This window comes from Thamnophis sirtalis, unplaced genomic scaffold, assembly GCF_051295495.1.
Source record: "Thamnophis sirtalis isolate CommonGarterSnake01/CBP01778 unplaced genomic scaffold, rThaSir2_p1.2 scaffold_15, whole genome shotgun sequence".
NCBI classification, from domain to species: Eukaryota; Metazoa; Chordata; class Lepidosauria; order Squamata; family Natricidae; genus Thamnophis; species Thamnophis sirtalis.
In genome coordinates, this window is record NW_028261395.1 from 5,320,287 (window position 1) to 5,333,451 (window position 13,165).

The following is a 13,165-nucleotide window of genomic DNA, read 5'->3' on the forward strand; positions in this document are numbered from 1 at the left end:
TTTTTATTTTATTATTCAATAAGCAATACTTGGAATATTTAATTCCTCTATTATAAATTTCATAGGCAAAATTTTTCAGACTAAGCAGCGAGACTAACAAACAAGTCCAGCCTACTGAAAGATCAATACCATATAGTTTTACAAAATCATCATGTGAAAGTTGAATTCTACTATTGATGTTTGAAAAATATATTTATTAAAGTTTTTTTTCAGATGACAAGGCAGGAATTACCTAACTTTTTGACATTGAAAGGGCATTCCCACCAGGATTAAGGACTTCAATGGATGAGGTAGTGATGCAATTACTGAGAGGGGATGATTTTATTTGCGGGAGGGGGGTATTTATATTTATATATATATTTAGAGTCACAATCCCTGGTAAGCCCCAATTATGGGAGGAAGCTAACTGCTTCCATCATCTGTCAATCGGCTCGTCACAAGAGTCCATCACGACAGAAACCCAATATTTTTACTGTTGCCTTTGTTATATTTGTTTTTTTTTATTTGTGCTGATAAATAAATAAAGGGAGACTAATATAGATCTATAAATAGCTTGAAATAGATCTATACTAGTCTCCCTTTATTTATTTATCAGCACAAATAAAAATAAAATAAATAAAACACACACACACATACATATATATATATATATATAATTTTTTATAATATTAAGTTAAAAGCTTACTGTAGTACTTTCTTAAGTGTATGAATGCTTTTGCAGAACAGAACCCAAATTTTAAAAATATTTTTATTCTCTAATCAATTCTTATAAACTGGCAGCACTAGTTTGTTTCTTTCTTTCTTTCTTTCATTCATTCATTCATTCATTCATTCATTCATTCATTCATTCATTCAATCCAGAGTGGTAAACATTTTGACAAACCACAAAATATTAAGCTTGTCATTGAGCTAAGACATTGAGAATACATTCTTACCTTACAACGTCGTCAATATTGTTTCTGTACACTCCTTCAAGTCGTTCTGCTGGAAAACCCATTGCAATGATATTTGGATAAATATCTGAATATTCACGTTAAAGGAAATATTTACAATTTTTTACAAAATTGCACAGTTAAGTGTAGTAAATACTTCAAATATTTAATTATATAATTTAAATTTTAAAAAATTAGTCAGCTACGCTAAGCAGTGCTTTCCCCGAAAACTGGCTTATTATTTAAATTGTCCAACTTAAAAGCAATAGCACCTAAAGGGACTATTACAGCTAAACAGCCACAATTGAGCCCAGAATTTTAGTCATAACTTGTTGCAGTCATTAAGTGGGTAACCATGACTTGATTTTACAACTATCTGTGAACTACTTTCACCATAATCATGAAACAAACCACATAGTTGTGAAGCAAACCACACGATCACTTAGCAAATTCATTCTCACAAATGGGCATTTTTTGCCAGAAATCACAGAATACTACAACTGGTTCTAAATGCAAGCCAGCTGCCAAGCACCTGAAATGTGATCATATAACCACAGGGATAGGGTGTATGAGTGACAGTCATAACTTTGAGGACAGATCATGCATAACTTTTGGGGGGACCCGTCATAACCTCAAACAGTTGTTAAATGATTAAGCAAGTAGTACTTCTAACAAAAAAATTGTCTTTCCACATAACTTCACTGTTTCAGCAATATTATATAGAATTATAAAAAAATTTTTCCAAAGAATCTAATAAAATCATTGTCTTAATTATGTATATTAGTGTTTACTTGTAATATATGTACTTAAGGTCAAATAGTATTATTGCATCATGACTGCATCATGAATACACAAGTATAACCTAAACTTAGGAACCAGGTAAGAAGTTCATAACCATGTACATCACCAGAGATAACAATACCTAGGCCCAACTAACCATTAAATAGCCAGCTACTTCCACAAACCAGAGCTTAGTAGTACTGGAAGACTAATATAACAAAACAGCCTTTCAGAATGTAACCTGTTTATAAGCAGATGAATGTCTGTATTACAATATGCTATTTGACAAGTAGCACCAGCCATAACAAGATATCATGATTATTGTAAAGCTAGGATAACAGGCAGAATAGAGTAGAGTAGAGTAGAGTAGAGTAGAGTAGAGTAGAGTAGAGTAGAGTAGAGTAGAGTAGAGTAGAGTAGAACAGAACAGAACAGCTTTATCGTCACTTTGATTGGCATACATTAAAATGAAATTTCGTTGCATACAGCTCTCAGAGGATCACCACCTCCAATATACACTACATCAGTGTTTTTCAACCTTTTTGTGCAAAGGCACACTTTTTTCATGGAAAAAATCACGAGGCACACCACCATTAGAAAATGTTTAAAATTAACTCTGTGCCTATATTGACTATATATAAAGTAATTTTCCCACGGCACACCTTACACTATGTCACGGCACACTAGTGTGCCGCGGCACAGTGGTTGAAAAACACTGCACTACATAAACAAGACTAAATAAACAAATATAAAATTATGTATATACCCAAATACGAAACAGCATAAGGATTTCAAGGAACAAGTACTCTCCATATCATTTTATTCATTTAGCTAATCACCACTGATTCCCAGTGAAACAAAAGAAACACATCACAGCCATAAGAATAAATCTTTTCTCTTGGTAGGGTTTTTTCTCACTAAAGTTTTTTGTCTTGCTAGATTTGTGTAATTTAAATGTAAGCAGAAAAGCAGAGATTTTCTCTTTTCGTGGTTGTTCTGCTTCTGCCTCCTTTGTGAAAAGAGGAAATAGCTCAATTAGACCTTGTTGCTATCATGTCACTGAATAATAAGGAAAACCACAATTTTATTAATAAAAAGGGAATCATTTAATCCTCCAATGTTGTGGCTGAAGATTTCTCAAGTGCCTTAACTCTTTTGTTAAAATTACACAATGAAGAGGTCTACAGAAAATATTATTTTCTTAATTATTCATGCAAAGTCACCAACTTATGCCTATTTTTGCTTTTAAAAAATTGATATATATATATAAGGCTAGCCCGAGATTACTGATTCCATAAAGCATGGAAACGGGAAAAAGAACGAGGAACATTGTTTTTCTTAAATTATTTTGTACTATTAATAAAAACTAAAATTATAGAAGGCTTGCTTTAACACAGAATTGTAATATCCATTCTTACATTTAAATTTTAGGTACAAAGACAAAGAAATAGATAAATTTAATTAAAGAGTTTTCTTATTTGCCCAATGCTATTTTCTTTCAAGCAGAAAGTAAATAACCAAAAGAAAGAATGCTACAAATTTCTGGCTAGCAACAGAAAAACTCTAATAATAGATGAAAAAAACCATCAACTAGCCAAAATCCAGCTAGTTAAACTTGTGTCGATTAACAAAGAACATTAAAAGTTATAAACTGATTTTTAAACAAAAAAAATGTAATGATAAGAATGAGAAAGCATCATAAGTCATGGTAACGAATGACCAAGGCAAAAACAAAAAGGTGAAATATATTCAAATCAAAGCAGATTTAATGAGTTCACTATAGATTCCATCAAAGTTAGCTGGGTTCTCAGAAGCATTAGCAATCATGCAAAATTGAAAATCCTAAAATATTCAAACACAGAATGCTTGAATGGAAAAAAAGAGAAAAGGAAATAAGCAAGAAAAAAAAGCTAAAATACTTTTGAACTATTTACTATTAGCATTTATTGGATTATTTATTGGATTTGTGTGGCTGTCTAATTCGAAGACTAACTAAAAACCATGATTATTTGATCCAAAATTATATAGTTCGTCCTCAGTTTTCAACTATCATTGGGGCACAGAAAGTGTTGCTAAGTGTTAAGAATCATACCTGAATTCATGACCCTTTGGCAGTGGTCATTAAGCAAATCGCGTGGTCATTAAGCAAATATCATGTGGTCATTAAGCCAATCTGTCTTCCCCTACTAACTTTGCTTATTGGAAGCCCCTGGGTAAGTTGAAATAGTATTCTTGTGGCCCTCAGTCTCTACAACTCTCATAAATACACATGTTAGTTGCCAGGTGCTTGAAAGTTGATCACATGACTGTGGAGTTATTGCAATAGTTGTATGTGCAAGAGCTGGTTACGTCATCTTACTGTAATTTCAAACGGTAATTAAATGATGGGTGTAAGTCAAGGACCCCCAATCTATAGTTTCGAATACATTGTGGTAACATGTTTTGCCTCTTCAGTAGAATGACTCAGTAAAGGAAGATGTCCTATCTTTTACAGAGTAATTCTACAAAATCTTCTAACGAAAGTCTTCAGTATGATACCATAAGACCAGTGGTGGGTTTCAATTTATTTTACTACTGGTTCACGTGTGCGCGCATGTATGCACACGCTGCTTCTGCACGCCGCTTCTGTGCATGCAAAGCAGTGTCTGGATCCTTTTATTTCAATTTATATAAAAATGAATGTTATCTGGGAACAGTGAAGCAAATATATCAGATGTAGCATACCAATTAGGACAAACAGCGCTGGGGACAATTAATTTTCCCAAGGGGCCACATGAGAAACTGGGACTTATCAATAGAACTGTGAAGGCACAATATAGCAATAGCAATAGCAGTAGACTTATATACCGCTTCATAGGCCTTTCAGGCCTCTCTAAGCGGTTTACAGAGAGTCAGCATATTGCCCCCAACAATCTGGGTCCTCATTTTACCCACCTCGGAAGGATGGAAGGCTGAGTCAACCCTGAGCCGGTGAGATTTGAACCGCTGACCTGCTGATCTAGCAGTAGCCTGCAGTGCTGCATTTAACCACTGCGCCACCTTGGCACAAAGTGCTGCATTTAACCACTGCAGTGCTGCATTTAACCACTGCGCCACCGTGCACAAAGGACCAATGCCCTCAAAAACTACACTAAGTGGAGCACTGTTCAAAATACTCAGTACTGTCCGAAAAGGTTTAAAAACCATTTTGTACCTTTGCGTTCAATATGTTAAAAATCTATTGTTTCCGAATATAAGAATTTAGTTGTTTTTTTTAAAGAAACGGAATCACAACATAGAATCAGTTCAGTTACATGAGAACAAAGGGACATCTAGTTCAGCATCTTGTTTCTAACATGGTCAGATGCTTCCAGAAACCTTCATGGCCTGCTTGCAGGATAACAGCCTTTTTCCTGCTTACCAGCTGTTAGCAATCATAGAAGTTCCATTTAGTAATCATAGTTATTCAGTGCTGACAAATCTCGCCTTAAATTTGTCTTATCTAAGTCAGAGGACACTCACCGAAAAGGAAGTTTGAAATTGTATCGCAACGGTAAAAATCAGCATATTCAGAATGATAACAATTGGAAACAATACTTTCAAACAAAGGGAAACAGATTTGAGATTCAAAATTAGAAAAAAAAATCTTGCTACATTAGATAAAACTAAAAATTTATGGATGTGACATCCCCACATTAACATTTTGCAATAGTTTAACAGTATTTTTAGAAGACGACAAAGCAGGGAAATTTTCAGTATAAAGCAGAACAAATATTGCTGATTTAGAAATCAGGAATATTTTGGAACTACAGTTTCAGCAAAATCCTTTGTATGTTTACTTCAATCAAAGTTGGCAGGAAATTGGAACCTGACTACAGGTAGTCCTTGACCACAACTGTGCCTTGACCACAACTGAGCCCCAAATTTATGTTGGGGAGTGAGAAATTTGTTAAGTGAGTTTTTCCTCTTTTTATGACTTTTCTTGCCAGATTTGTTAAGTGAACCATTGCAGTTGTTAAGTTAGTAACTTGGTTGTTAAGTGAATCTGGCTTCCCCGTTGACTTTGCTTGTCAGAAGGGTGCAAAAGGGGATCACGACTCCAGGAGACTGCAACCGTCATAAATATGAAACAGCTGTCAAGCATCCAAATGTAAGTCGCATGACCATGGGGATGCTGCAATAATTGCAGGTGTGAAAAATGGTCTTAAGTCACTTTTTTCACTGTTGTCGTAACTTTGTTCACTAAATGAACTGAGGACTATATTATTGTTCTATTGAGTTTCTTGAGATGTAAGAAGATAAACCAGGTCACATTTTAGTTATTTCTTTATTGAATTTCTATAACTGCTCATCTCAATCAAAGATTCTGGGTGGCTTACAATTCACAAAAATATTGTTGCTGATTTTTTAATGGTCATTTCTGAAGGCATCCAGAGTTGCATTGTCCGAGCTGAGCAGCTCTATAAATATTTTAAATAAATATATTATCAAACAATTCAGTAAGATTTAAAGCACAGTGGGCAAACCTAGATGCCCATTTCCAAATAAAATGGAAGAAATTCTGGAAAATATATCCATGGAGATTCTCAGTTATCCAGGCCATAGTTGTGGCAAAGGTTTTATTTCAAAAAAGCAAACTAAACTGTTTTTTCCTTGAGGATGAAGGTGTTTTGCTTCTCATCCAAGAAGTTCATCAGTTGTCTTTCAACCCTCCCCCATCACAACTTATGAAGCTTCTTGGATGCGAAGCAAAACGTTTTCTTCTTCCTCAAGGAAAAAAACCGTCCTATTTTCTTTTTGAAAAAGCAATATTCTAGAAAATACTTGATAATTTCCTTCCATTCTGAGGTGGGAAATCAAAACACATACACACTTTACTAGGCTTGACACTTTAAAAAAAAATCTCTACTCCTCAGCCAAGGGAGGAGCAAAATAAACACTTCAACTATATATATGCAATACAACCTCTTCAGTTTTGTGTAATCACTCAATTGCACTCCTCAGCATACATAGAAAAGCACACATGCAAGCAAAATGCATCTCATCATCTTAAGTTGCCCATCCCTGCTATAATTTTTTATATTATTACAAGTTTGGTCAGTTTGGACTAGTGGTTAAGGCCCCGGGCTAGAAAGCAGGAGACTGTGAGTTCAAATCCCACCTTAGCCATGAAAGAGAGCTGGTTGACTATGGGTCAGTCACTCCATCTCAATCCAACCCATCTCACAGAGGTGCTGGGGGGGGGATGGGAGGGATGGGAGTAGGAAGATGTGTTGGGCTTGTGTGTGTTGGATATGTTTGCAGGCTTGAGTTTTTTTCTAAAAATAATAAAGGTGGGACACAATCAAAGAAATAAAAGTTGAATTTACATGCACAGGACTCTCTCATTTTAATTTCAAAACTGTAATCATGTGCCAAGAATAGCAACTAGCCTAAAGTAACTCAACAAGTTCTGTGGCTGAGTGGAAGCTGGAATCTGCATCTCCACAGCCCCAGTCTGAATTCATAGCTTTGAAAACCAAGAACATTCTGGAGATAGATTGCTCTCGCTTGATGCAAAGAGATTTTGAAAAAAACATAGAAACTCAATCTAGCATGGAAATAACATAAGATATATTCTCTTTTTTCAACAGAATATAATGAAATGTACATTTAAGCCAGAGTTTGTGAGCAAATGAAGCAGGTTTATGCTGCATAAAAATTGTATTGGGTTTTCAGGCAATACTCTTTAAAATATATACAGAAGACATATCTTCTGTTGTTGGACAGTATGCACTGAAATTTGTAGCAATAATAGCTTCTATGCTAAGGGTCATCCATTCTAAATTTCACATGGATTGAAATATTTTTGAGCAAACCGATGGCTTGTTTATAAGGAAGGCAATTCATTTCTGAAGATACTAATAAAGCTGATTTCATCAAGAATTGTAGTGAACACATAAGGCATGAGATTTCTTTTTTATCCAATATCTACTCTTCCTATATCCCTTGTTGTGAAAACAATTGAAAGGGTTCATGAAGTTTCTGAATTAAAAGTCACAGCATAAAGTTGATATCCCATGATAAAACCCACCAGGATAAAAATGTGACAAAACGCAAGCATTTAGAATAAATGCCTTTAAAAGGTATTTAAAATCTCCTAACCCTTAAGATTTCTAGAGGCTCCCCTAATTAAAACTCTATAAATCAAAACTGCTTGATTTCTAAAACACTCCAATATAATAGCACACCTTTCATTCACCGAAATCCAGCACTCTCATTCTCTGATCACAAAAGGATTTTTACATAAATGGAGAAAAAGAAGTTCGGCTACAGCTGCTTTTCACATTCTGCAGAAGTCAGTTAAAAGGTACGTAATCCTAAAGTCCAGAATTTTTCCCAGCTAAATTCGGGCATTATCTCCAGAATAGTAAACATCTCACTGAAATTATCCCATTCTATTAATTCCTCTGATTTCAGTCAACCAGATGTACATTTCTAGAAATTAGCTATCAATCCAAGATTAATAGAAATAAATTAAAAGTTCTTAAGAAACAAACAGAAGTTTGCAAAGGTGCTGACACATGCAACATGCATTTTCAGCATCAGATGAAAAGAAAATACGGAAATTAAAGATTTTTTACGAACTAATATAGTGTATTACACTATATTACACTCCACAAATCCGGGAATGTAATGGGGGAGCGGGGAAGGAGGAAGAGTTTTTATAGAAAAATATGTGACCTGAGATTACATCCTGATTCATTCTTAGTCAAATGGTTATAAAGTAGTTATTAAAACCCAATGATTTAGATGAACAAAACACAATGATGTTTTAAGTAGATGCCCTTTACAGAATGGTGGAATAAAGATGAGAGGAACCATCTTCTCCTTTGTGTCTGGATGCTTGTGGCTGTTCGTTGGGGTACTATTTGTTTTGCTATTGTTTATTATAGTTTTATAGTTATTGTGTTTGATTGACTGGCAAGCCATTTCCAGCTCTATTGAAATGAGCAGCAAATTATCTAGTAAATAAATCAAATATTGCAATGACATATTGGGAATACAAGGCTATGGTATATCCTCTGTAAAAACTGTGCTAATAAAGATTAAACTTTCAGAGCAACTTATGACCAGTGTTGCTGACCATAAAATCAGCAGCAATATTGATTTTGTAACAGAATTAAGAAGCTTCCAGGTGGAAAATTATATAGTTAAAATGGCACTGTATCTCTTGCTTTAAAAGAGGAAGCAAATTTGGCAGAACGCAAATAAGAAATGAATAACCTCCCATTAGCATCTTTGCTGAAGAAACATGTGAAGTAGAATGTACAGCAATCATTTAGCATTCCATAGTCAGCAGGAACAAAGTCCAATAATGCTTATATCATATTTGTTGAATATGTTATAAGCTAAATTAGATTATAATTTATGCCCTTCTATATATTTGTTTTATAAAACACAGCTAACAATGGGCTTGGCTTGAGACTATAGATGTTGAAATCTGCTTGTGTAATGTAATTTCCCTTTCCTTCCATTGTACCCCCAAAATGTGCTGAAGAGAAACACAGTTCTGCCAAATTTGTCTCCTTACATGGACAGATAGAATTGTACCCCTGCAAGTTTCATTATTTGAGTGAACTGAGATTTAGCAGAGACTTCTTGTTAAAAGAAGGGGTGGTAGTGATTTCCTTATCCAGCAGTTGACAGGGCAACCATGTGGAAGATTCCCCAATTCTCCAGAAAGCTGGAAATCAAGCACTGCCATATCTCTAATGGGACTCTCTTGACCACAATTCTGAAATCAGTGCATCGTTGAACCATGTTTATCTTATTGCAACCGATCCAGGTAGATGGAATAAGCGGCTAAAATCTTGAATGTCTAGAACAACTTCCAAATCATTTTGAAATGTCAACTCAAGTATCAGCCATATGTAATATTTTACTGTTAGCATACTGTATTTGTTATTTATTATTTCAGGTACTATAGAGAAATCTAATTTAAATATTTAGACACCAAAGAAGCTTCTACAGAACACTGGCAGATTTATTGATAGAATACACACACTCACACTCTCTATTGAATAGTTATTTTTCCACAGAGAACTGAAGATTGGCAGTGAGTTTTCATTTCCAGTGAAAAGTCTATTTCTATCTTGGAATGTTTCTGAACTATAATGCCCACAATTAACAACCAAGACATCAATGCATAGAAACGTGAGCTGTCACATACATAAAGCAGTAGATACCAAGCACTCCCTATTCATGCATCAAATTTCAACATGCAATTGTCAAAAATTGATATTTTCTCACCACACTAAAGGCTGAAAACACATGAACTATAAGCACAATTCCTCCCTAGTGTTTGTTATACTGTTGCTCTGCTCACGAAGCCTCAACCAACGCATAACCCAAACATGATAGCGTTGCCCACCAGAATTACACGTTTACTTTTTTGAAAATATATTGCATTGTCGATTATAAAACAATGACAAATCATGCTCATGTTGTTGTAAAAAATACTATATGGATGTGTTCTTAAGGTCCCTAGGAGCTGAACTTAATTTAAAGGAGACTTTTTATTCTAAACAAAATTAACCCTACTTACCTGTATTTTTATTTATACACCATATGGAAGAAAACTCATTTATAAAAATAAATATATAAGCAATCAGGATACACACTCACCCACACTTCTGTAAATACAAGCACTCATATTTCCAGTTAAAAAAAAAGACTTGACTCTGCTCACAATTTTAAGGAGCCCCTGGCACCAAGATGTACAATATAAGGCCATATAGACTTTAGGGAACACTATCATAGGTATAAATGGGTCATCCCATGCTTCACAGCCAACACCTTATATACACATTCATAATTATCAAAGGTAAGAGGTTAATTTCATCCTCTCTTTTATACTGCAATTAATTCATACTCTTACTCTTAATAAACACAACATCTGGCTATTTGCTTATACTGCAACTTTTACTGTTCAAATTGGACAAAGCTATAATTTAACTGTGGACTGTGGACATAAGCAAGTGTGTTAATTTTTAACTTCATGTTTAGTTTCCCCAACTTTATTGTGCACGTTCCAATTGCAATTTTTAAATACGAAGGCATTTTTTTAAAAACCTTAAAAGGATACTGTTTTACAGCATTTAGGAAACTAAGAATCCAATTATTTCATGAATGGAAAGGTTAATCTATCACCAGAACACATGCTAAATTGCATGGTATCCCACACGAAGTATGAATTAACAAAACATTACTACTAAAATATAAATCTATACATAATTTCCTTGAAAGTTACATGTTAAAAACACTCAAGGTATCTTATGTGAAGATGTGTACTTTCACTTTTATTCACACATCATAGTTTATATCAGTCAGATGGCCTAATGGGGTTTTTAATTAAAACTTTAAGCCTATTCAACGTGACTAATCAACAAGGTTTTGTAGGAGCTGCAGTAAAAAATGAACTGAAAAATGAAAAATACTTCTCACTTCTCAGAAGTAATCTTGAGTTAGAAATTTTGTTTGGCTTAACCTATTTGGTTTAACTACAATCACAAACACACTATAAATATTATTACACAGAAGTAACTGTTCTTACAATAAAACATCAATTTCCCTACCAGTAATATATGGGTCATTTAAAAATATATTACCTTAAAATCTTACTCTCTTATTTATATCCATGTACATACACATAAATCACTGCTAACTATGATAACTTAAATCTATAAAAATTTCTCGACCATTCCGGACAATTTCATTATGCTGAAAACAAATAAAGATCTAAATTAGATACAACTAAACTTTACTAAAATGGAGGTTTTCAGTTGAATTTTTAAAGCATGTTTATTTTCAGATGAGTTTCTCCAAATTTTACAGGACTTGCTCTCTAATTACTAACTGATGCAGGGTACTGCAGTTAACATGGAATGTGACTTGATTTTAACTCTTTATCTTAATATTAATATATCATGTATTGTTTCATTCAATCATACGAAATATGAAACCATTTCAAGAGAAATTCAACCCTAATTTCAGAAGAAAAATACTGAAAGGTCTATAGCCAAAAGACAATTTCAAAAAATCTGTTAAGTATTCTGCACATGACCCATAATAGAATCCATAATTCTATTGTTGAATGATTATGTGGAAGATTTTTTGCTAGTCTTAACATGGTTTGCAGTATTCTAATGCAGAAAATAAAAATGAGCTTAATAGGAAATACAGCACATTTATGCATCAATTAATGTTATTGGCAAGTTATTTTTAATCAAATTTACAGAAAGAATTCTTCCTTTTTTCCCAGCGGAAATCTGTGCATACTTATTTGAACATACTTTAGTGACAGCACACTACGGATGCAGTGTGCTGTAACTTCAGTCTCTTGTATCTCCAGGTATGCCAGTGAAAACCTCTACCTAAATCTCAAGAATGATGCTATCAACTAATGTTAATTGACATCTATCAATTGGCTGAGCTAGTTCAATCAATGTAATGACTCAATGTAAGGCAGCGTTCTAAATTCTAAATACAGCAACTTCAAAGAAATGAACTTATTTCTCAATAGAGATGAATAGGATTATACTGTGATGTACTGTAATATACAATCAATCTGCATGCATTTTAAATTGTATGAATATTGTTTTCTTAAATAAATGCATGCCTTTATGTATATGTACATGTATATGTATATGCATTTTAACTGTAGTACCCCTATCTTACAAAGAGAAGCAAACAATAAGGAGTTAAACAAATTAGGATAAAATTTGGGCCTACAATTTAAACACTCAGCAACTACTGACATCTCAAAGACCTCACTGAAACTGAAGAAGATTCCTATAATTCTACAATTGCAATCAAATAATGGATGGCAACATAAATTATATACGCACTCATATAGTAACTATAACTATATAGCTCAACCATGTTCTAGCTTAAGTTGCATTAATGAAACATTGATAAATCAAAAAGGAGCCTTACCTCCCAATTAAGATAGTACCATATTTCCAAAGTTTTCTATGCTATTATACAAGATACCACCAACTAATACTCCTATTAAAGCTATTTCTGCAGAAAGACAAAACTTGTCTTTCAGAATCATCTCGGTGCTTTAATATTTACAGTCATAACTCAATTTATTGGATGGAGTATGCAAATGACCAACTTCCTAATTCTAGTAGCTGTAGTTCCTACCACTGCTAAAAATGCAAATACTTAATAATGATCTATTTATAATTAAAACAATATTGTAAGTCGACAGCTAGAATCAATATCCATAGCACATTGGCCACACTTCCCAGAAGCTATATAAGTGAAAAGTAATTTCTGCTAGTCATCAAAATTGTACATTAGAAAATTCAAAGACTGAATATTATATATATATGTGTGTGTGTGTGTGTGTGTATGTATGTATATATATATATATATATATATATATATATATATATATATATATATATATATATATATATATATAT

At 33.6% G+C, this 13,165-nt stretch overlaps 1 protein-coding gene across 1 annotated transcript in view; it reads right to left on the minus strand.

The window, feature by feature from the left end:
- PTEN (phosphatase and tensin homolog) overlaps positions 1-13,165 on the minus strand; it is a 65,977-nt gene that overhangs the window by 51,184 nt on the left and 1,628 nt on the right. The window contains exon 2 of the mRNA XM_087702368.1: positions 936-1,020. Coding sequence (XP_087558494.1) covers positions 936-1,020 — 85 coding nt within the window. The remainder of the gene's footprint in view (positions 1-935; positions 1,021-13,165) is intronic.